The sequence below is a fragment of the Ursus maritimus genome, unplaced genomic scaffold (assembly GCF_017311325.1).
Source record: "Ursus maritimus isolate PB19 unplaced genomic scaffold, ASM1731132v1 scaffold_20, whole genome shotgun sequence".
NCBI classification, from domain to species: domain Eukaryota; kingdom Metazoa; phylum Chordata; class Mammalia; order Carnivora; family Ursidae; genus Ursus; species Ursus maritimus.
The window spans coordinates 50,081,455-50,103,685 of record NW_024424453.1 but is presented as its reverse complement, the minus strand read 5'-3'; the positions used below and the strand labels follow the sequence as shown (position 1 = coordinate 50,103,685).

General features: G+C 52.2%; 1 protein-coding gene across 1 annotated transcript in view; it reads left to right on the top strand.

Moving 5' to 3' along the window:
* Window positions 1–21,632, top strand: part of TTC21A (tetratricopeptide repeat domain 21A) — a 31,148-nt gene extending 9,516 nt beyond the window's left edge. Inside the window, exons 8-30 of the mRNA XM_040636606.1 lie at window positions 177–261; window positions 1,877–1,975; window positions 2,894–3,086; window positions 5,461–5,558; window positions 5,725–5,925; window positions 6,612–6,741; window positions 8,523–8,680; window positions 8,911–9,126; window positions 13,152–13,390; window positions 14,184–14,256; window positions 14,358–14,468; window positions 14,788–14,926; window positions 15,094–15,197; window positions 16,335–16,523; window positions 17,646–17,756; window positions 18,440–18,521; window positions 19,381–19,531; window positions 19,754–19,915; window positions 20,061–20,253; window positions 20,337–20,561; window positions 21,023–21,143; window positions 21,259–21,326; window positions 21,435–21,632. Of these exons, the coding sequence (XP_040492540.1) occupies window positions 177–261; window positions 1,877–1,975; window positions 2,894–3,086; window positions 5,461–5,558; window positions 5,725–5,925; window positions 6,612–6,741; window positions 8,523–8,680; window positions 8,911–9,126; window positions 13,152–13,390; window positions 14,184–14,256; window positions 14,358–14,468; window positions 14,788–14,926; window positions 15,094–15,197; window positions 16,335–16,523; window positions 17,646–17,756; window positions 18,440–18,521; window positions 19,381–19,531; window positions 19,754–19,915; window positions 20,061–20,253; window positions 20,337–20,561; window positions 21,023–21,143; window positions 21,259–21,326; window positions 21,435–21,512 (3,226 nt within the window). The 3' untranslated portion in view covers window positions 21,513–21,632. The remainder of the gene's footprint in view (window positions 1–176; window positions 262–1,876; window positions 1,976–2,893; window positions 3,087–5,460; window positions 5,559–5,724; window positions 5,926–6,611; window positions 6,742–8,522; window positions 8,681–8,910; window positions 9,127–13,151; window positions 13,391–14,183; window positions 14,257–14,357; window positions 14,469–14,787; window positions 14,927–15,093; window positions 15,198–16,334; window positions 16,524–17,645; window positions 17,757–18,439; window positions 18,522–19,380; window positions 19,532–19,753; window positions 19,916–20,060; window positions 20,254–20,336; window positions 20,562–21,022; window positions 21,144–21,258; window positions 21,327–21,434) is intronic.
* The last annotated feature ends 599 nt before the right edge of the window (window positions 21,633–22,231 follow it).

The following is a 22,231-nucleotide window of genomic DNA, read 5'->3' as shown; positions in this document are numbered from 1 at the left end:
AGTTGTAGTCTTTACTCTGGGTAGCCGTGAGCCCAGCCACATGGGGAGTTCCATTATTGAAAGGAGAAAGGGAGACTGGATATGGATATTTCAAGACAATCGTGAGTGGCTTGCCGCACCATGCTAGCCTGGCCTACGAATACTCTCAGTTTATGGGGCTCCTCTTCCTATTCCAGAATCCTAGAAAAAGATGATTGTAATATCGATGCCTACCAAATCCTAGCTGTGCATGAGCTTGCAAGAGAAGGAAACATGACCACAGTAAGTTCTTTCAAGACGCGGGAGTTGGGCCTTGAAACAAGCACAGCCTGTGGGGGGGTGGCTCTTAGTGCCTCCATCCCCAGGGCCTCGGAGGGCGCTCCCTGGATCTCGGCTCTCTCCCTTCCTCCTCACCTCCCTATAAGGAGGAGGTCAGGGGGTCTGCTGTGGTTTGCTCTTTGGGCAGGGAGTGAGGTTGACTCTGGTTCTGCCCTGTGTTACCTGTGTGAGCCTGGGCAGGTTCACCCGGAGAAGCCCCAGGCTCCTCATTCATAAACTGAAGATAACTCCAACCACTTTGTGGGGTTGTCAGAAAGACCAAGTGGGATGACAGGTGGGAGAACTTGGAGTAGTGCCTGATTTCGGGAAATGCCATTTTTTTAAGGAGTGGCTGGAACCCCTCAGCTATTGGCCAGGTAGGACCTGGCCCCAGACTTGCTCCTAAGCCCTGTAGTTTTCCAAAGAAACCCAAAACGGTCTTCAAACACAGTCAGACACATCTGGTATTCTTCATGAAAACCTTGATGCCCGGACAGGTTTTTATTTTCAAGAAGAGTTTGTGTTTTCAGCCACAACATTGCCTTTTGAATAAATGCATTGCCTCTGTAAAGAGTGGCAAATTAGGAGTCTGTAAGGGTTTCACGATAGGAAGAGGAAGCTTCTGGTTCCTTCTGCACAGCTCTGAGACTATGGATTTTGTGGGGTGGGGTGAGATGGAGGGTACAGTCCATACTTGGGAAGAACCCTCACCAAGGGCCCCAATGCCATCTCTGGGTAGGAACAGGAGAATGGGCCTGTCCTCAGCTCCGTGCATTCCCAAAACCTTGGGCAGGCCTTCCTGGGGCCTGGCCTGAGGGTTATTCCCAGCAGCAGAGTTAGCATTAATGCCCCTCCGTCATCCCTCACCCCCCATCTCAACCCCTGGGGTTCACCCCTCTCCCCAGGCCTGGCTGCTCAGTGCTATCCTTGCTTGCATCTACTAAGCAGAGTAGTCCCGCCCCATCCAGGGTTTCCCTTCTGGCACTTCAACAACTTTGTGTTGGAAAGAACACAGGCTTTGGAGTCAGTCACCCAGTTGGCTGAGTGACCTCAGGCAAATTCCCTAACCTTTCTGACCCTTCGTCTGCCAGACGGGAAAGTTCAGAGAGTTACACTGACTTACAGGGTCATTGGGAGGATTCACTGGAGTGATGGACAGGCACCAGTGTGGTGACTCCCATCCACATGGAGCAGAGGCTCAGGGCCAGGGACCCACCGTGACCATCTGCTCTCGAGCCAGCCCAGCTGGTGCGCTGCCGGCCTGGTGGGCTGCTGTGTGGGCACCGTGACAGCTGGCTTCTGGCTCTGGCGGGGCGGGGGGGGTCTGAAACGGCACCTTCTCTTCACAAATCTGTGAACAAAGGGGCAGTGCCAGCTCTTGACTGAACAGTGCTCCCAAAAGCTCCACCTACGGGGCTTTAAAATAATCCTGGGCCCACCCCAGTCCAGTTGAATCCAAATCTCTGGGGCTGGCTCCCAGGCATGTATTGTAAGATCTCCCAGGGGATGCTGGGGTTAAAACCTCTGCCCAACTCCCATTTTATGTTACCTTTGACCTTGTCTGTTTTGTCCCCCACAGGCTGCCAATCATGTTAGAAATCTGATTAAGGCACTGGAGACAAGAGAGCCCCAAAATCCAAGCCTCCATCTTAAAAAAATTCTTGTGGTTAGCAGGCTGGTAAGAAGGTTTTCCAAGTTTCTGAAATCGTACTTCTTGCTATGTTCTTAAGGGGAGTGCTGTGGCTCTCTGAAAGCTGCCCGGATACCCTGTCCTCCCGTCTCTGGCTCAAACTTGGCCTCTCAGGCTGGTGGGCCATACCCAGCGGCCCCTACCTGCCTCTGGCCAATAACTATATCATGTAGGCTCTGTATCTGGGCCCAAATGCTGCTCAGAGATGCTGTAAAGATCATCGCGATTGAGTCTGGAAGTGCTTTTAGAGTAGGAGGTCCCTTATTTGGGGGAAGAGGGCTGTGCCCGGCCGTGACACCCCACTGCCATATTCTCTCTGTGGAAGTGATCTGGAAAGGCGGGCCTGCCTGTACCTCTCTGACATCAGGCAGGTTGCCAAACAATCTGTCTCTGTCAGACCCTTCAGCCCCAAAGCAAGATTTACTAGAAGGAATTGCTGCAAAAACTGGGATAGCTCTGGGGCCTTGGGAACCAGAACCGTGGGGTCAAATGCCATAGGGACACCATCTCTCCTGCAGAGCCACAGATCTGTGTCTGATGCTCTCTGCTCATTCTACACATCTGGCAGCGGCCACTTCCCATCAACGGGACACAAAAGAGCCTCTCTCACCCCGCTTCAGTTTTTTAAAAACTTCTTGGTGACTTGGACCAATTATTGTGGCCAGACAGGAGATAGGCCCTTTGGAGGGCCCTGCGCCTGGAGGCAGGTTCCCCAGATGTGGCCAGGGTGAGGTTCTTTGGAAGCCGGACAACCACACAGACCCAGCTATGGGTGGCAGGCAGCCCTGAGGCTCTCCTGAGCAGCCCCCAGCAGGCCTGTCGAAGTGTCCCCCGTTTCTGACCTGGCCTTGTTCAGACAGGCTAGACTGACTGGTTTCTCTATTCCCGTGTGTCCGTTCCTTGCAGTGTGGGAAGCACCAGGCGATTCTACGGCTAGTGTGTGGCTTCATCGAGCGCACATTCATGGCCACACCGTCCTATGCCCATGTGGCCACACAGCTGGGCTATCTCTTCATCCTGCAGGATCAAGTGAGGGAGGCATCTCTGTGGTACTCGGAGGCCATGAAATTGGACGAGAGCAGTGTGGCTGCCTTAACAGGTCTATGCAGGTTGGGGCGGGGCGGGAGTGGGGGGGCCAAGGGAAGGCAGGTAGCAGGGTAGCCTCCATGGATCCGGAAGATCCCTGTGTGAGTTTGGGCGTACATTGTATGAGGGGTGCCTTTCCACGACATAGAAACGGAAACTGGTATGCCAGCAGAGGCAGAGATGGGGCAGCTGAAGATATGAGTTGACCCATTTTCCCTCCAGATAGCTCCAGGAAAAACAGAAATTTAAAAAACAAACTAACAAAAAAACCAAGCTGAGGGTCACTGGAAGCTGGGTGGGGCCATCAGTGAGATAATGAGATAACAGGAGGATTACTGACAGGCAGAGAATGCAATCAAGGAGGCCTTAAGGGGGGTGGGGCAGGAGGGAGCAGAGCCCCCATGCTTCCCACCACCAGAGACATGAAGGACAAAAATCCTTGCTGCTCCACACACGGGCCACATCCCCTGACATTCCCCCACCTGGCCCAGTCCTTCCCCACTTCCACGTTCAGGGGAGACCCCCAGCCCGTCAGCCCGTCAGCCCGAAGGGAAGTCCACCAGCCAGAATAATCATCCCACGCACCAGCCCAGGCGCACTGTCAGGTGTCAGCTGGAGTCACCCTCTCATCTGACCAGTCTCGGAAAATCGGTGACCTTAACAATTTGGGAAATGTGCTTTAGCTGCTAATACTCGTCAGTCTAGTCCATTTGTAAATCTGCTAACAGTCTGAAAGAGGGGCCGGGTGGAACAGGCGAAGCCACGGCCCTCTGAGGAGCAAAGTTAAAGTCGGATACAGAGAAGACTCCCCCCTCCCCCACTAAAACACCTCCAGTGTTTGCAGAGGCTATAATGTGAGTCAACAAGTAAAGAACAGGCTACTGTGAAAAAGGTTATAGGGAACAAAAAAGTTACTGAAAATTAAAAATACGATTGCAAAGTACAAAATTTCATAGATGAGCCAAATGGTGGGATGGATAGAAGTGAAAACCAAGATGGTAATTAGGAAGACAGTCAGGAATAAATACACCAAAATGACCAGGAAATACCTATAAAGGAGGAATAGTAAGAATAGATGGATTTGTCTTCCCAAATCCAAAACACAGTAGGAAACAACAGTAGTTAAGTCAGCTTGAGGCCGATGCTGGAATAAAGGGACGGCTAAATGGCACAGAAACAGGTCTTACGAATAAGGTGACATTTCAAGCCAATATGGTGGTAGGTTTCAATAACTCGTGGCTGGACGTGTGGCTATCCAGTATGAAAAAAGTAAAGGGAAGCTCCCATCTCAAACCACACTCAAAAATAGACTCCAGTTTATCGGCTCGGTTGGTAGAGCACATGACTCTGGATCTTGAGGATGTGAGTTCGAGACCCACGTTGGGGGATGGGGGTAGAGATAAGTTAAAAAATAAAAAATAAACTCCAGATGAATTAAATATGTAAACATAGAAATTCAATCGGACTTGGCTTCCCTGGGAGAAACTCAGAGGCTGGAAATGAAAATATCTTACCAATTTGACTATGCAAAAATTTAAAACTAATGGACGGCAAAAGACACTGAAAAATAATTAAGATGTAAAGGGCAAACTCATGGAAAATGTTTGTTACAAAGGATTAATCATCTTAATATATAAAAAGAAAACAACCCTAAGAGAAAAACAGCCTAAAGCTATGTATGGAGATTCATAGTAGAAAAGAAAAAGGCCATTCAATACATGAAAAAAAAAGTTCCTTTTCCCTGGCAATAAGAAAAAAAGTGAATTCAAATGAGTTGCTATTCACTTTTTAGACTGGCAAAGAGTAAAGCATGTCTGCAAGGTTGTGGGGAAAGGCCACTTTCAAATTCTTGGCAGTAATATTAACTGAAATGTCTCTGGAGGACAAGTCAGCCTTATCTGTCAACATTTTAGATATACATGCCCTTTGACCCATCGGCTCAACACGGAAATACGTTTACCATGGCCGTGCAACATTTAAGTGTCAAAAGCAAACTAAATGTGAGATGAGGTGTCCTTCAGTGGGGCCACAGTCAAATACAATGTCGCATCCGCAGTGGCATATTATGTTGTCATTAAAGAGAGTGGGGTGGATGTGTGTAAACTGACGCGTATCACGTAGACGTGTACACACTGCTGACAAATGAATGCTTAGAAAGATGGTTGAATATACCGCAAATTGTTAATGGCGGTTACCCTTGGAGAGAGACCTGCTTAAAGCTGGAGCGTGAGCTAGGGATGTGTTTCCATATTGCCTCATGCTTTGAATTCCTCACCCTGAGCATTCCTCACCCTTCCTTCCGCTGTCTCATCTGTGCTCCTTGGCGGGCTGGCCTGCTGGCTCCCTGTCAGAGCCGGCTGTTCATGCTTGTTCTATCCCGGGCCCAGGGATCATCTGGTGCCAGATCCTGGACGGCCACCTGGAGGAGGCAGAGCACCAGCTGGAATTCCTGAAGGAGGTGCAGCAGTCCCTTGGGAAGTCTCAGGTCAGAGCTCTCTGGGGGCATGGGTTGCTCCACGATTGGGTCCCCCACCCTCCTCCTACCCAGTTTCCAGTATCCAGCAGCCCACATGGCCTGGACTCCTGTGTCACCCTCGCCTGCCCGCTGCCCAGCTGGCGTTGGTGCTGAGACCTGGACCTGCCTCCCACAGGTGCTGGTTTTCCTCCAGGCCCTTCTGGCATCCCGGAAGCACAAGGGGGAGCAGGAAGTCACTGCCCTCCTGAAGGAGGCTGCGGAGCTACACTTCTCCAGCATGCAGGGCCTCCCCCTGGGCTCCGAGTACTTTGAAAAACTGGACCCCCTCTTCCTGGTCTGCCTCGCCAAGGAGTACTTGTTCTTCTGCCCCAAGCAGGTTAGCAGAAGTCCTAGCCTCGGTCTGGACAGAGGCAGGGACCTCGCCTGGCTGGCCACCAGGCTGCTCTGTACCCCTGTGGCTGGGGAACTCCTTCTCCTTCAAACTTGCATGTGTAGCATATGAATAACCTGAGAGTTGTTCCAGTGCAGATTCTAATTGGGGGGGGTGAGGTGGGGGAGGAAGGGAGCCTCCCTCTGGAACAAGCTCCCAGGTGATGCCCATGCTGCTGGTCCTCAGACCACATGCAGAGGAGCAAGGCACTGGCCCCTGCCTTTATCCTAGAGAATAACCAGGCTCCTTTTTTCCAGAAGTCTTCTAAGAAGTCTGTTAGCCATCACTTGTTTGTCTGCTTTACTTGTTTGCCTATTTTCCCGGCCAGCCAAGATTCCCTGTGGGCAAGGATCATGTCTCCCCAGTGCCATGTAATGAGTTGTCCCGCAAATATTTATCGAGTGCACTAACCGTGTATGTGCCAGACTCCACGTTAGGTACTGGGGACACAGTAGCGAGCAAAACCAAGTCCCCGTTCCCCGGAGCTTATGCCCCAGCCCTCGGCGGCACAGAGTAGATAATACGCATGTGGAACGAAGTAAAATTCCTTCACTGACACAGTGTTTTCTGAGAGCTTTAGGAGTCTGTCTGGCACGGGGCAGACCGTACAGCCAGGCCCCGTGTTCCTCCAGCCCCGGTCGCCGGGCCAGATCGTGTCTCCACTCCTTAAACAAGTCACCGTGATCCTGAATCCTGTAGTCAAAGCAGCGCCAGCTCTGATTGACCCACTGTATGTGATGGCTCAGGTCAAGTACCTCTCAGGTGAGCCCGCGGGCCCCTCACATCTGCTCATCTCTTCAGACACTGCCCTGGGTGAGCGCCCACAGGCCCCCTGCCTGGGGTGTTTCTTACACACGCGTGCACGCACACACGCACACATATACACACACACACACCCTCACCAGGCCTGCCCGCATGTCTGGTCTCCACTCCCCTGAAACTGCCCGACTTCCCTCGCCAGCAGGGCTCTCTCCCACCCGGCCCGCTGCTGCTTGCTTCCGTCCTCTACACCAGGTAAGAGTCCCTGAACTTCCATTATACACCAGGGACATGCTGACGGTGGGCTCCACGAGTCCTCAAAATAGGCAGAAATTCCCTCATGAGGTTTGCATTCTAGTGAGGGGAAGTAGACAGTAAACATATTAACTAAGCACACCCCTGCGTTGTTTGTTAGGACACAGTAATGCCATGGAGAAAACTAAAGCAGGGGAGGGGAGGGCGTGGCAGGGTTGCAGTTTTTTAAAGGTGGTCTGGAGGGCCTCATGGGGAGGTAAGACCCTGTAGCATTAGGCTTTCAGGGTGGCCAGAGCAATATCCTTCCAGCGTCTTCCATCTGAAGGCCCATGCCCAGGAGAGAGAGAGGGAAAGGGGGAGAAGCCTCCGTGGGAGCCTCATTGTCCTCTCTGAGTACTCTCCCCCGGAGGCCTTGCACCGAGTCTGCCTGGAAGACAAGCCGATTTCTGGTGTGCTGGGGCCTTCCGAAGGATCCCAAATGCCAAGGCATGTGTCTGGCCTCCGGCACTGCCTTGCGTGGGTCACGCTGTGCAAGAGAGCTTCCCCATCTTCATCCTCTGGCCTCCCAGTGTTTATCTGGGTTCCAGGCTTGCCCACAGTTTCAAGGGCTCCTGGGTATGAGGCGAGAGCAGGAGCATGCCCCCAGGGCTGCTGGCAGCTGCCAACAAGTAGGTTTAGGGCCAAAGCCAGGTCTCCAGCTGCTTAAGTTGCCATAGTGACATATTCACATTTCTGCAGCACACAAGGAAGGATCGGGGAGTTGGGATCCACAAGCAGGTGCTCCCCACACACCAGGTTATGGACCCTGAGCAGGAGCTGTTGAGAGACCTGGATGCAGAGGGAGGAGGACCCTCCTATCAGCTCAGTGCACCCAACTCTTGGGCTGCCACCACTGCCCGCTGAGGGCCAGCCTGGCCTCAGGGAGACCCCGTAGCCTCCTAGTGCCAGAGCACTCAGCGCTCAGCCTCAGGAGCCAATGGTCCTGGATTTCAATGCTGACTTGGTCCCTTGCAAGCTGAGTGACTTATCGTCACGGGGTTCCAGTCCTACAGCTAAAAGACACAGATAATACTGCCAATCTTGTAGGGCCCAGCAAATATTAAACCACCCTTTCTAAAAGTGCTTTGCATGTGTTGGGCATAGAGCAAGTGGTTCATAGGTTGGGGCTATTATAGTTGCCGTTATTGTTAGGTTTCCTGCTGCTCTGAGGTGTGAGAATCAAGAGTTAAGTGTTCCCCGGAGCTTCCAGACGGAGGAGTGACGTGACTTAGTCGTCTCCCTGAGGGTTACGGAGAGAAAGGAGGGTTCACACCATGGTTTGAGTTTCCTGGCTTTTGTCTGGGTCAAGGAACAAAGTGTAGTTCTGATTTTAAGAAGAGACATCTGAGTGAAACAGAACAGAGCAGGGTTAAATGGCCAACTTGGGTATTTCCAGGTAAAGGGACATAGAAACTTCATTCTGCCTTTACTACTGGGCCCTGGGAGTCCCAGAGGACCCCTGGATGTAGAGGTCTGTTTCTCATTTCTAGGAGAGTTAGAGAATGCCCAGAGCACCCTGCAGCGCTGCCTGGAGCTGGACCCCACCTCCGTGGATGCCCACCTCCTCATGTCCCACATCTACCTGGCGCAGGGCAATTTTGCCATGTGTTCCCACTGCTTGGAGCTGGGTGTCAGCCACAACTTCCAGGTGTGGGTCCTCTATGCCCAGCCACCCACTCAGCACCCCACAGCCCACTTAGCTGCAGCCCCTACTTGCCCTGGGAGGGTAGTCCCAGGAGCTCCCTGCAGCCTTCAGACCCTTCTGCTGGCCAAAGGCAGGGGCAGGCTCAGTGGGCTTCTAGAGCTTTCTCCAGGCTGGGTGCTGTGAGTAGCAGCAGCAGCATGCTAGAGCCCCCATGCTCCACTCTGCTCCTCTAGGTCCGAGACCACCCCCTCTACCACTACATCAAGGCGAGAGCCCTCAACAAGTCTGGGGACTATCCAGAAGCCATAAAGACACTGAAAATGATCGTAAAATTACCAGCTCGGAAGATGGAAGAAGGCAAGAAGTTCCGTGGGCCCTCTGTACAGCCCAGCGAGCGGGTATCCATCTTACTGGAACTGGCAGATGCCCTCCGGATGAATGGGGAGCTGGTAAGAAATGTGCTCTCTTCCCTTGGGACTGGGGCATTTGAAGGTCCAGGGTAATCAACCCAGGCTCTTTGGTTCTGACTGGTGTTTATTTGTGCTATTATTTGAGCCTTTATTCATCTGGGAGCATATCTTACCCCTGCCTAAAAGCTTCATTGGCTCCCACTGCCCTCAAGATAAGGTCCAGTCCCTCGAGTCCTCATGATCTGTCCCCTGCCTACCTCACTGTCCCCACGAGGATCTCACACAGGCAGAGCACAGAGACCCATAAGGGCAGCCATAGGTGGTCACGTAGAGTGGGCGATGTACAGCTCCAGTAGATGCCCTCATTACACCACAACCTTTAGGAACTGCGTCCCCTTGGACTTTTGTGGTATACAATTTGCTCAACTGTACGAGGCAGCCTTGGGGCCTTGGAAGGTCTGGCTAGGCAAAGGCAGGGAGCCCCTGAGCATCCCATGCTGGTGTAAAGGAGCAGCAGAGAACACAGAGTTGGGGGGGGTGTCGTGTTAGGCAAGGGGGGAAGAGGGGAGCTGGCTCCACATGCTCCCTTGGCCCCGCTGTCCTCACTCACCCACCTGCTCACAGGAAAGGGGTTTGTCAGCAGAGCTTCAAGACCATCTCTGTGATCCACCAGTACTGGGGCGTCTGGCCTCCTGTGATGATCCTGCCATTGAGAAGGAACAGCCCATGAGGCCCTTTCTCCTTCAAGTTAAAAATAGCCTTTGGTCAAAGATGGGGATGTGGAAGCCTGTTTGTTGTACTTTCCTCCTTTAAATCTGCCAAAAGGAACACAAGACTTAAAAATGAAGAAGTAATCTCCATCTATAACACAATTAGGGGAGAGCCACATCCCAGAAGAGTTGAGTCAGCCAGTCATTTATTCGGCTAGTGATTGAGGACCAGCTATATGCCAGGTGCCATGTGGGGGCTGGAGATAGAGGAGAGCAGCCGGCAAGCTCCCTGTCCTTTCAGAACTTACCGTCCCTGGGGGAGAGAGAATGCAGGGTGCCCTGAGTGAAGGCCTGAGGTTCCTGCATTTGCTTGAAACTTTCTGAACTGGAGATGTGGTCAGGCCAGGAAAAGCAGGGACATTCCGTTTTTGGAAGGGGAGGGCCACTGAACAAGGACTGTCTGCTAAAATGCCTCCTTGCTTCTCTCTGTCCGGACTCCTTTCTAAGAGACATGGGCCAGGGGAAAGTAAGGAGGGAAATGACCGGAAAATCAGTTCTGTAGCTGGCTTTGCTAGGATAACAGATCTGCAAACTGAGGCCTTCCCTGTGAGCCAGGGGTTCCATCCTGACCCCCCACCTTCTCACAAAGTCTACCCCAAAAGGGAGGACCCACAGAAAGCTCAGAGGAAATGTGCTTCTAGGGCAGCTGTGCTAGGCCCTCTCCCTCCCCAGCCTCGTTCCTGAGAAAAGGAAATGAGAATCTCATTTGAGAATGAACAGTGATCAGAGGGGATCCAACATAGTGATTATAGGGAAGGAAGGAGGTGAGGGAGGAAGGAAAGAAGGATGGGAGGAGGGAAAAAGGGAGGAAATGTAGGAAGGGGGGAAGGAAGGATGGGAGGGAACGAAGGAAGGCAGGAAGGAGAGAAGGATAGAAGGAAGGAAAGAGGAGAAAGGAAACAAAATCACAAGCCAAAGACAAGAGAGGGTTACACTTTGGAGAAAGAGTACTATACAAAATAGAAGAAATATTTTAAAAAAACAAAAAGTTTTCTGCACTCAGTGAAAATAAAAAGAACATGGACTTTTGTAAAAACCAGCTCAAAGATGAGCACCAGAGATCCACAGAGGGGTAGAGCTAGCAGAATTAAAGACAGTAAGCACAGAAAGCAGTGATCCCATTCGTCTCACTAGAAAAAACAGAAAGTGGCTGAACCCTTGCTGAGGCTCTCTGATGGAGGAAAGGGTTGAGAAAATCATCGAAATGATTTGAGAGGATGACAGATGAGAAAGAAAGAGACAGACAGCTAGCAAATGCAAAATCAACATTCCTGCAGAAGAGAGAAGAAATGGAACAGGGGACACATCAGAGACATACCAGGAGAACAATTCCTTTAGGGGAGACACAAATCCGTGACATGGAAAGTCACTCTGTGCTGGAGAAATAGCAGTAAAATATTAAGACCAAGAAATATCCTAATAGTAATATCCTAATGAAGTTATGAGAATCAAGGATTCACAATGTCATTGAAGGTCCTGACAAGCATCTGGGTAGGCGACATATTACCCTCAATGAGAAAAAAAATCAACTTGGCCTCAGACTTTTACTCAACAATACTAAATTCAGGAAGACAACAGAACAATATTTACAAAATGTTGAAGGGGGAGGGATGTCCTCCAGGATATCTTTCATGTATGAAAGCAAGAAAGGATACTCTAAAAAATTGAATAACTCCAGAATTATGGTGTTAATTAAACCTTTTTGAAAAATCTACTTGTCGATATAATCCAGACAACCAAAACACAAAAGAAAATGAAGTTTTAATAAGTGAGAAAAAAATTTGAGCTATAAAAGGACTCATAGAACTAATCTAAATAAATTTAAATATAATTACATTGAAATAATTACACTCATTTCCACTCAAAGCCAGCATAATAGCTAAGTTCTTGAAATAAAAGTTATTGAAGTCAAAATATCAATAGTACCCCATAAAAAATTCAGGGAGGAGGATGTGAAGGGAAGGTAGGGTTACTGTAAGCATGCTAGTTTTTTCCATCTTTATAGAGTGTGAAACAAAAAGTTTTCACAAAATGTTTCTTGATAGAAAGATGACTCTTGGTAGAACTTAAAAGAGACGATTTCCACTACATTTATCAAAAGTTAAGAAGAAAAGAAAGCAGGACCACACATAAAGGCAGAAATGAAGCTGAACACAGCAGCATATAAAAATGAAAACCAAAAACAAAAAAAAGAAAAGTTGACAGAAAACCCAAGAATGTATATGTGATAATAAAATTGTAAATGAAATAAATGTACCTAGTAATTAAAAGAGGCATTAGAGTGATTTAAACAAACAGAAGGAACCCTTCCTGTCTGTACTTTGAAAACCAAAGGATCCAGAATGAAAGTAAAAACATGGAAGTAAACAAAAAGAAAGCAGAGGTTGAGGAAGAAATGTCTGGTAAGGCTGAATCCAAGTCAAACAGCACGAAAATGGGGAAAGAGAGTCACTTTGTTAAAATAATCAAGAGTACAAATATAATGAAGAAATAATTCAAATAGACTTTTATGTACCAAATACCGTAACATTAAAATACCTTTGGGGCACCAGGGTGATTCAGTCCATTAAGCATCTGCCTTCAGGGCGTCTGGGTGGCTCAGTCATTAAGCGTCTGCCTTCGGCTCAGGTCATGATCCCAGGGTCCTGGGATCAAGCCCCGCATCTGGCTCCCTGCTCCGCTGGAAGCCTGCTTCTCCCTCTCCCACTCCCCCTGCTTGTGTTCCCTCTCTTGCTGGCTGTCTCTCTCTCTGTCAAATAAATAAAATAAAATATTAAAAAAAAATCATCTGGGGCGCCTGGGTGGCACAGCGGTTAAGCGTCTGCCTTCGGCTCAGGGCGTGATCCCGGCATTATGGGATCGAGCCCCACATCAGGCTCCTCCGCTATGAGCCTGCTTCTTCCTCTCCCACTCCCCCTGCTTGTGTTCCCTCTCTCGCTGGCTGTCTCTATCTCTGTCAAATAAATAAATAAAATCTTAAAAAAAAAAAAAATCATCTGCCTTCAGCTTAGGTCATGATCTCGGGATCAAGCCCCACGGGGTGAAGAGGTGCTACCTGCTCAGCGGCGAGTCTGCTTCTCTCTCTCCCTCTGCCCCTCCCCCTATTCCTGCATGAGCACGTGCACACACGTGTGCTCTCTCTCAAATAAATACATAAAATCTTTAATAAATAATAATAAAAATAAAACATACCTTTGACCAAAAGTAGGAAAGTAGAAGGCGATGTGTCCATAGGTCTCCAACAGAAAGGTGGGCGACAGCTAACAGAGGGTCTGTTGGGTTCCCGTGTCCCAGCATGAGGCCACCAAGGTCATGCAGGATGCCATCAACGAGTTCAGTGGCACACCAGAGGAGATCCGCATCACCATTGCCAATGTGGACTTGGCCCTGAGCAAGGGGAACGTGGACATGGCACTGAGCATGCTGAGGAACATCACACCCAAGCAGCCCTGCTACACGGAAGCCAAGGAGAAGATGGCCAACATCTACCTGCAGACCCACAAAGACACCCGCCTCTACATCAGCTGCTACCGGTAAGCCCCAGGTGGCCGCACCTGACAGCCTCATTTCCGGTGGTGTTTTAGGAGTGTTTCTTCCAGATCGTGTTTCTTCCACCTGGGTGTCCAGTCCGCGTCCTCCAGGTGTGTTATATGCAAGTACAGAATTTCCTATGGGTCAGAATTTGAGTGTGATAAGTCAGGCCAGCTCATTGCTGAGTTCTAAAGATACGGAATTGAATCTGTCCTGCTTGGCTGCCCTGTATGGCCCCACATTCTGGTGGGAATCATGGGAATGCACTTCTGCCCCGGGCCCTGACTCTGCCCGTCTCTGAAGAAGTGTCCAGTGACTTGATGTGGTCGATGAGAGGTGCAGAAGTGGGGAGAGCTGGGGTTAGAAGCCCTGTCTATATGCTTTGACATTGGGGCCTCAAAAGTACCTTCCCAGCCCCTTCCTCAAGCAAAACTCTTGGTGGGAGCCAGTGCTAAGGGGGCAAAGCCAAGAGCAGTGGGAAACCAATAAACAGTGAAGTGGTCACATGGAGTTTTAGAAAGAGCAGAATGCCTCCTTATGCAGAGGGGTCTAGGGGGTTGGGAGTGGAGGCCAGAGGAACGGGTGGAAGCTCTGACATGGTCCAGAAAACAGATGAGGAGAGCCTAGACTAAGGCAGCTAGCACAGTGCCTCCTGCACAGTGGGCTTTCAATGAGTATTGGGTGATGAATGAATGAATGGATGAATGAATGAATGAATGAATTAGTGGGGAGGAGATGGATTCAGAAACACGAACGATGCACAGGTCTGAGCTAAGTTTTTGGTTGCTTTTGCAGGGAGCTCTGTGAACACCTGCCTGGTCCCCATACCAGCCTGCTACTGGGTGATGCTTTCATGAACATTCAGGAGGTGAGTGAAAGCCTCATGGCCTTGCCAAGTGGTCCCCCAATCTCATGTCTCCAGTGGGAGAGAAGAGAGAGAGAGAAACGTCTGGACACTCTCCCCACCAGCCCGAGAAGGCCCTGGAGGTTTATGACGAGGCCTATAGAAAGAACCCACACGATGCCTCCCTGGTCAGCAGGATCGGGCAAGCCTATGTGAAGACCCACCAGTACACCAAGGTCAGGCTAGCTTGGGGTGGGGAGCAGTGGGGGGGCCAGCCCGGCAGGGAAGAGGGAAGAGGGTGCATGGGTGGGAGGGGAGTGGCTGTATTTCTACCCTCACTCCCTGCTGAATGGGCTACCAAGGAGATAATTCAGAAGCCACCCCCCCAACGCACACTGCCAGCTGGGAGCCCTCTGCCAGCTGGGAGGGCCTTTTCATCTCAGGCTTCTGTATTCTGGAGGGACGCACAGGTGTGGTGGCCGCTGAGGGGAACGCGGTGTGAGGCACTCAAGGGCAGAACCAGACCCAATGCCAATAGTTCCTGTTTGCCCTAAGGCAATTAATTATTATGAGGCCGCCCAGAAGATCAGTGGACAGGACTTTCTGTGCTGTGATCTGGCTGAACTTCTCCTGAAGTTAAAGAAATTCAACAAGGCAGAGAAAGTTCTGAAACAAGCATTGGAACATGACTCTGGTGAGGCCACATTCTAAAGTCTCTCCCCTAGCATACTGCGCCCCTTTCGCCCCCCACACTTTCTTCTCCTGCAGAATGATGCAGGGGTCCTGAGCCCAGTCCCCTCCCTCCCCCATCCCCAGCTTCCCAGGGGTCAGAGAACACTGATTTGAGTTTCCATTTTGCAGTCAGAGATGTCCCATCCATGATGAACGATGTCAAGTGCTTGCTTTTGCTGGCAAAGGTTTATAAGAGTCATAAAAAAGAAGATGTGATGGGAACTTTGGACAAGGTAATTGACAATAGACAACAGACTCAAGCTCTTTATCTGCCATTTCCTGATGGGAGCTATAAAAGGAAGGATAGGACTGCAGGTCTGGAAGTCTTGAGGCCTGGCCCTCAAAAGAGGACCTAGGTTATACCTCAGACCTCTGCCTTCCATTTACTTCTGCACCTGTGCTCTTCCTTGATGGTTCCCCAAAGTGCCCAAAGGCCAGCTGGACTGGGCTGGAGAAGGTGGGGAAGAAGCAGCTTGTCCTCAAGGATGCTGGTGGTGATAAAACTGGACAATGCCAGTGGTACAGCACTAGGCTTTTTGTTTTCTTATTCATTCTCACAGTAGCCCTTTGAGATAAGCACTGTGATGTTCCTATTTCACAGATGAGGCTCCAAGAGGTTAAGAAATGTGCCCAAAGTCACACTGCTAGTAAGTGGTGGAGCTGAGATTTGAAGCAGGTCTGACCTGATCCAACCGAAGCTCTTTCCCCACTGGACTGCCTCAGTGGAACACTTCCTGGCCATTCCCGCCATGCCTTCCTCGCTCTTTCTAGCAAGGGTGTGGCCTGCCACTTGTTCCTGGGGGGCGTCCTGCAGGTGCAGCAGCAGAGCCCACTCTCTGACTGCTTGAGATGATTTATTCCCTTGTTTCCGGATTCCCACTCCTGTTTGGCCCTTAGAAAGCCCAAAGCCTTCATTCCGATGCTCCCTGGTTACTCACTCAATCCCTGTATGTCGTGGATATTTGCAGAGGCTGCCTCAAATTCCCAGCAGCGCACTATTCAGAGCAAACGCATCTACCAAAACCCAGCCTGCTCTGAGCACCTACTGTGTGCTTGCTCTAGCACAAATTAGACACAGGAAGTCACAGGGTGTGATGGAAGCAGGTAAACAAGTACAGTCCAGTAGAGCGTTTTGTTTGGGTGACTTTGCTTCTCCTCTGCCCCAGAGGCAGAGCCAGCTCGCCTCCTGAGCACTTAGCCAGTGGCCTTGCCTGTCCAGAGTGACCCAGATTTGCTCAAGGGCACTTGAGATGCCCTTTCTGATAATCTGCTGACACAGAAACAAGAGCGTGGAGACTTGTTGTGAATTGGCCTGGGATCTAACACGTCAGGCTCTGCGTCTCTGATCCTGAGTTTACTGGTTTCCCCAGGCCATGGACCTCCAGTCTCGGATACTGAAGCGCGTTCCACTGGAGCAACCAGAAATGATCCCCTCGCAGAAGCAACTGGCAGCCTCCATCTGTGTCCAGTTTGGGGAGCACTACCTGGCAGAGAAGGAGTTTGCCAAGGCGGTGCGGTCTTACAAGGATGCCCTCTTCTACTTGCCTGTTGACAATAAGGTGGGGTTCTCAAAGCCAGAGCCCACTTCTCTTGGGCCATGACGCCTCCCAGAGTCCCCTGCCTAGGGGCAGAGGCCAGGTCCTTTCCTGTGCCTCGCTGAGGAGCTGCAGGTGTAAGGCCCAGGGCCCCTGGTGTGGGGAGTCTGCTCTAGCTGACCTGGGGCCCTCAGCCATCGCAGCTCTTGGACCCAGGTTGGGAAGCCTCACTTTGAGCAGGCACTTGTGGGCAGTAGAGCGGGGAAAATGCTGCCAAAAGTCATGTTAGTCTGGCATTTTCAGGTGGGGACACAGTGAGAGCTGTGGCTGCCATGGGTCTTTGGGAAGGAAGCCAGACTAAGCTTCCAGGGAGGTTTAGGGTCGTGAGGGAGGTGTGGCCCACATGAGACAATGGTGGCTGGAGTCCGTACAAGAGAACGGAGGAAGAGCTTAGTGGCAGAGCCAGTCATTCATTTGGGGCACCTGGGTGGCTCAGTCAGTTAAGTGTCTGCCTTTGGCTCAGGTCAACCTGGGTTCAAGCCTCACAGGCTCTCTGCTTAGTGGGGAGCCTGCTTCTCCCTCTCCCTCTGCCTGCTGCTCCCCCTGCTTGGGCTCTCTCTCTCTCTCTGTCTTTCTGTCAAATACATAAATAAATAAAATCTTAACAAAAAAAAAACAAAACTAGCACTCATTTAACAGATGTGTCTCATATGTGACAGGCACGGTGCTAGGCCCGGGAGACGGTGGGCCAAGACCTGTCCCTGCCCAAAGGCTGCCTCAGGCAGGGGGACAGATAAGCACATTTGCAGTTCCAATGCTACACAGTCTGTACCTTCATGTGGGTCTGCACACTGTGGGAACTCAGAAGACGGGTCCCTGCCCCGGAGTCTGGGGCACAGAAGCCGGCCCAGAGACGGTTAGGTCAGAGCCAAAGCTGAAGGTTAAGTACGAGTTACTCAGACTCCAAGTTTCGGAGGTTGGTTAGTAAAATCATGGTATGATTAGAGAATTGGTGAGGGAAAAGGGGAGGGCCAGAGACCTATTTTGAAGGCAGAACTAATAGAAATGGGGGATGAGAGTGGGAGACATCAGTCTGCGTGTTTTCCCACGATGCTCACTGGTCGATTCTGTCTGGTCTTGTTGCAGGTGGTGTTGGAGCTGGCGAGGCTCTATCTGCTGCAGGGGCAGCTGGACTTGTGCGAACAGCACTGTGCCAGCCTCCTGCAGTCCGAGCAGAACCACGAGACCGCCTCAGTGGTATGGGGCCCCCAAACCTTCTGCCTGCCCTACCCAGGCTCCCTTTGACCACACATAGCTCAGATGCCTGACTGCCCTGCCCCCAGGGGCTGCCAGGCAGAGGGGTGGAGCGCAGGGCCCGCTGCCCTTCACATGATAGGGGTGGGCTGGCAGCAGGGGGCAACGTTAGTCTCTTGGGCCAGTGTTGGGGGAGGCAGTGAAGCTGATTCACTTTCATGGGGGCACACCCATAGTTCCTGAAGGCAAGGGTGCGACAGGTTCCTGGATTTAAAGAAGTGTGTGGGAAAAGCCCTCTCCTGTCTGACTTCTCTCCTCCCTAATACCCAGACAGCAAGCAGGGCCACCCCACAGAAGAGGGGAGCCCTCATTCCACCTCCACCGCCTGCAGCTGGCAGTTCTCAGACAGGGGCGGAGAGGCTGGCTCTGCTGCCTGTCAAAGGGTCCCACAGATGTCCACCCCGGGGCTTATCTTCCCACATCCGTCCTCACCCCAGCTCTCCCCCCATCCCAGGCAGGCCGTTCCTTCTGGGCTCCTCCTGTGGCCACTTCTCCCAGTGCCCAGAGAGGCTCTCCTGGAAGTCCTTTCCCACCTGCCCTGCTTATCCCCACCCCCGCCCAGCCTCCCCACCAGGCCCATGCGAACTGCTGTCAGGAATTCCGGAGCACTGTGTGTTTTCTGATAGATGATGGCTGACCTGATGTTCAGAAAACAGAAATACGAAGCTGCTGTCAATCTCTACCACCAAGTCCTGGAGAAAGCACCAGGTAACTGCCTGCATTAAGACTGCCTGCTTCAGTTCCCAGCCAGCAAGGGCTGCTCTCCCAGAGAAGGGTGGGCCCCCTCCCCTCCTTCCTGACTGGGCAGAGGAAGCCCCTTCCTCTCTGATTGTTCCCAGAGAAGCAGGAAACTGATAAAGCTCCGATAGAACATGCTGGCCCTTCCCGAGTCCAAGAGGCCAGTTCCTGGTCCCAGGCAGGGCAGTGCTTGGCACTGGACCCAGGAGAGCCTGTCTGTCCCATCACAGCCATTGGACTGGATGTGGCCCCCTTCTGACGTCACAGCACCTAGAGGTGGCTAGAAATTCTGCCTCATAGGTAGCTACATTTCCCCTCACTGCTGTATCAAACCACCCCTCTTTCTGGGGCAGGGGCCATACCTGAGGCTCACACTAGAGCCCCTGTAGGCCCACAACCAGCTCAGCCTAGAGGCCCAGCAGAGTGCCGCTGTTAGGAGTACGGATCCTGGAGCCAGACAGCCTATGTCTAACTCAAGCTCTTCCACTCACCAGCTGTGTAACCTTTGGCAGATAACTTGTTTATGTCTCAGTTTCCTCATCTGTGAAATGGGAAAAATAGGTACCTCACTGTGTAGTTAATATATAGGTAAAGCACTTCATGCCAGGTACTGTGTAAGTGTTAGCTATTATAATGACTTTTCAGTATGATTATTATTATTCTCTCAACTTTGGAGACCAGGGGAGACACTGAAGCTGCTGAGATGTCCTGCTCAGCCCAAATGGGCAGTGTCCGCTGGTCCACTCGCTTCTCCATGCCGGCCCACGGCACCCAACAGGGCGTAGCTAGTGGTTATCACAGCCTGGAGATTTCTGCTCTCTTATTTTAGATAATTTTTTGGTATTGAATAAACTAATTGATCTGCTATGGAGAAGTGGGAGACTTGAAGATGCCCCTGCCTTCTTTGAATTGACCAAGAGGATGTCCAGCCGTGTTCCTTTGGAGCCAGGGTTCAACTACTGCAGAGGCATCTATTGCTGGTGAGTTGGGAGCCTGGGGGTGTTGGAGCAGTTCTGTGCAGGGGGTTCTTCTTAGCAGACACGCTGAGCTTCTCCAGAAATTCAGCCTGCAGATCAGGGTGCCAGGAGAGCAGCGATCCAGCCCTGCTGTGTGCAGACTCAGGGAGTGGCCCTGCGTGTCCCTGCCCTCCCTGGCCCTCAGTTTCCCTCAGTGGTTCTTGGTATTTCTCTTCTCCACTACAGGCGCATAGGGCAACCCAACGAAGCACTGAAGTTCCTAAACAAAGCACGCAAGGACAGCACTTGGGGCCAGAGTGCCACCTACTACATGGTGCAGATCTGTCTGAACCCAGACAACGAGATCGTGGGCGGAGAGGTTTTTGAGAACCTGGTGGCTGAGAGCAAGTAGGGGCCCTGCTGACCTGGGGGTGGGGGCGCAGGGGCAGGTCCCTAGGAAAGGCGGGAAGAGCCGCTCGCGGCGGGGCCTGGGCCAAGTGAGGGTCCCGCGCGGGCCGAGGCTGCCTCGGGTTCCCGTGTCCGACGGCCGCAGCTGCACCGACAGGAAAGACTCGGAGCAGCACGGTGTGCGCACCGCGGAAAAGCTGCTGCGTGAGTTCTACCCGCACTCGGCCTGGGGCCAGACCCAGCTGCGGCTGCTGCAGAGCCTCTGCCTGCTGGCCACCAAGGAGAAGGCCAACGTGGAGGCGGCACTGGGCACCTTCATCGAGATGGCGCAGGCCGAGGTGGGACGGCACGCGGGACGGGCGGCGGGGGGCGAGGACCTGGAGCGCGCGCCCACGCCCGCTTCCCCCCTCCCCGTACTCAGAAGGACAGCGTGCCCGCATTGCTGGCCATGGCGCAGGCCTACGCGCTGCTGAAGCAGGTCCCCAAGGCGCGCACGCAGCTGAAGCGTCTGGCCAAGGCCCCGTGGGCTCTGGGCGAGGCCGAGGACCTGGAGAAGAGCTGGCTCCTGCTGGCTGACCTTTACTGTCAGGGCGGCAAGTTCGACCTGGCCTCGGAGCTGCTGCGGCGCTGCATACAATACAACAAGGCAGGGGTCGCGCGGCCGTCGGGGAAGCGGGGACGCCAGGTGGAGGCGGGGCGCGGGGGGGGCGCGGGGGCTTCGGGAGCAGAGGAGGTGCCGGTTGGAGCCCGATGAGAAGAGGCCGGACAAAAGGGGCCATATGCTCGCTAGAGCAAGACGGGAAGGGGACCTGGGTCTGGGTTGGGGAGGGGGACGGGGCTAGGTAAGAGGGGGTGCACAGGGTCGGGCAGCCAAGAGAGATGGGAAGGCTCAGGGGGTCGTGGGGCGTGGGTCAGAGCAGGAGGGCTGTGGGGAAAGGGGTCATGCAAGCCTCCGGGTAGCCTAGAGGGGGCGCACAGCTGACCCCTCGCAAGGGTGGGAGGTGCTGCTGGAGTCCCTGAGAGGTTTGAGTTAATGCAGCTCACCACCCTCCTTTGCCCCCCTTGGGTTGTACCCTGTGCTGGGACCCGATGTGGCTTTCCCTGCAGTCCTGCTGCAAGGCCTATGAGTACATGGGCTTCATCATGGAGAAGGAGCAGTCCTATAAAGACGCAGCCACCAACTACGAGCTGGCCTGGAAGTACAGTCATCATGCCAACCCTGCCATTGGTAAGGCAAGCAGCCAAGGTGCAGGTGGGTGAGGAGGGAGCTGGGCAGGAGGACCACCACCCTGGCTCTTGGGTGGTTAGAGTGCCACTGTCTGTGTTCCCTGTGCCCCGGACAGGCTTCAAACTCGCTTTCAACTACTTGAAAGACAAGAGATTTGTGGAGGCCATTGAAGTCTGCCACAATGTAAGCCTTTTGTAAGCCCCTGGAAGACACTGGGGGTGGGGATGGGGGGCTTGGTACCGTGTCCTGGTCCTGGCCTGATGCTGCACACCCTTTCTCCCTCTGTCCCAGGTCCTCAGAGAGCATCCTAACTACCCCCAAATCAGAGAAGAAATTTTGGAAAAGGCCCAAGGGTCGCTGAGGCCCTAGCTGTGGTCAGTGGGAGCCAGGGCGGGTGGAAGCCATCAACCTACAGAAGTTTCGTGAAGGGGTTGGGAAGTGGGTCAGGGGAGAAGAGCTTGAGAAAATGACATCTTCTTACCCATTTCTATATCGTGTGTGGTTTATTTGAATCATGCCTCATGTGGTCTAAGGGAATCCCAAAGCTTTGTGTTTTTAAGGCACAAGAGGCAACTTTGCTCCGAGGAAGAGGGGGACCAACCAGCCTAGCTTATGCTGGGCTCACTGGGCACCTTCTGTTGGGCTCCATTTTTATTCCAGACTCTCTGAGGGAGCAGAGAGGAACAAAGAGGTGGTTTTAAGAAAAATTCTGCTATATTATTATGTTAGTTTATAAATGCCTGCCCTCCCTATCTGGTCTCTGGATTCCCAGAGCACAAGAAGCAACTGTTCCTCCCTGCCCTGCTGCCCACACCATCCTGTTCAGCTGGTGCCCAGACAGAAGGACCAGCTCAGAAGGTCCCAGAGCTGAGGCTCTGTGTGAGGGAGGCCATCATATTGCAGGTTGTGAAGGCCATTGGCTCACACTGTCCTTACATTCTGTCTCCTCCCCAAGTCCTGTGCTGGCCTCTGCGACAAACCTGATTACCCATGCCTAGTACAGGGAAATACAGCCCAAGAAAAAATAGCTCCCACTTCAGATTTTCTAAAAGACACTGACCAACAAATTTATCCTCCAGAAACCCTTT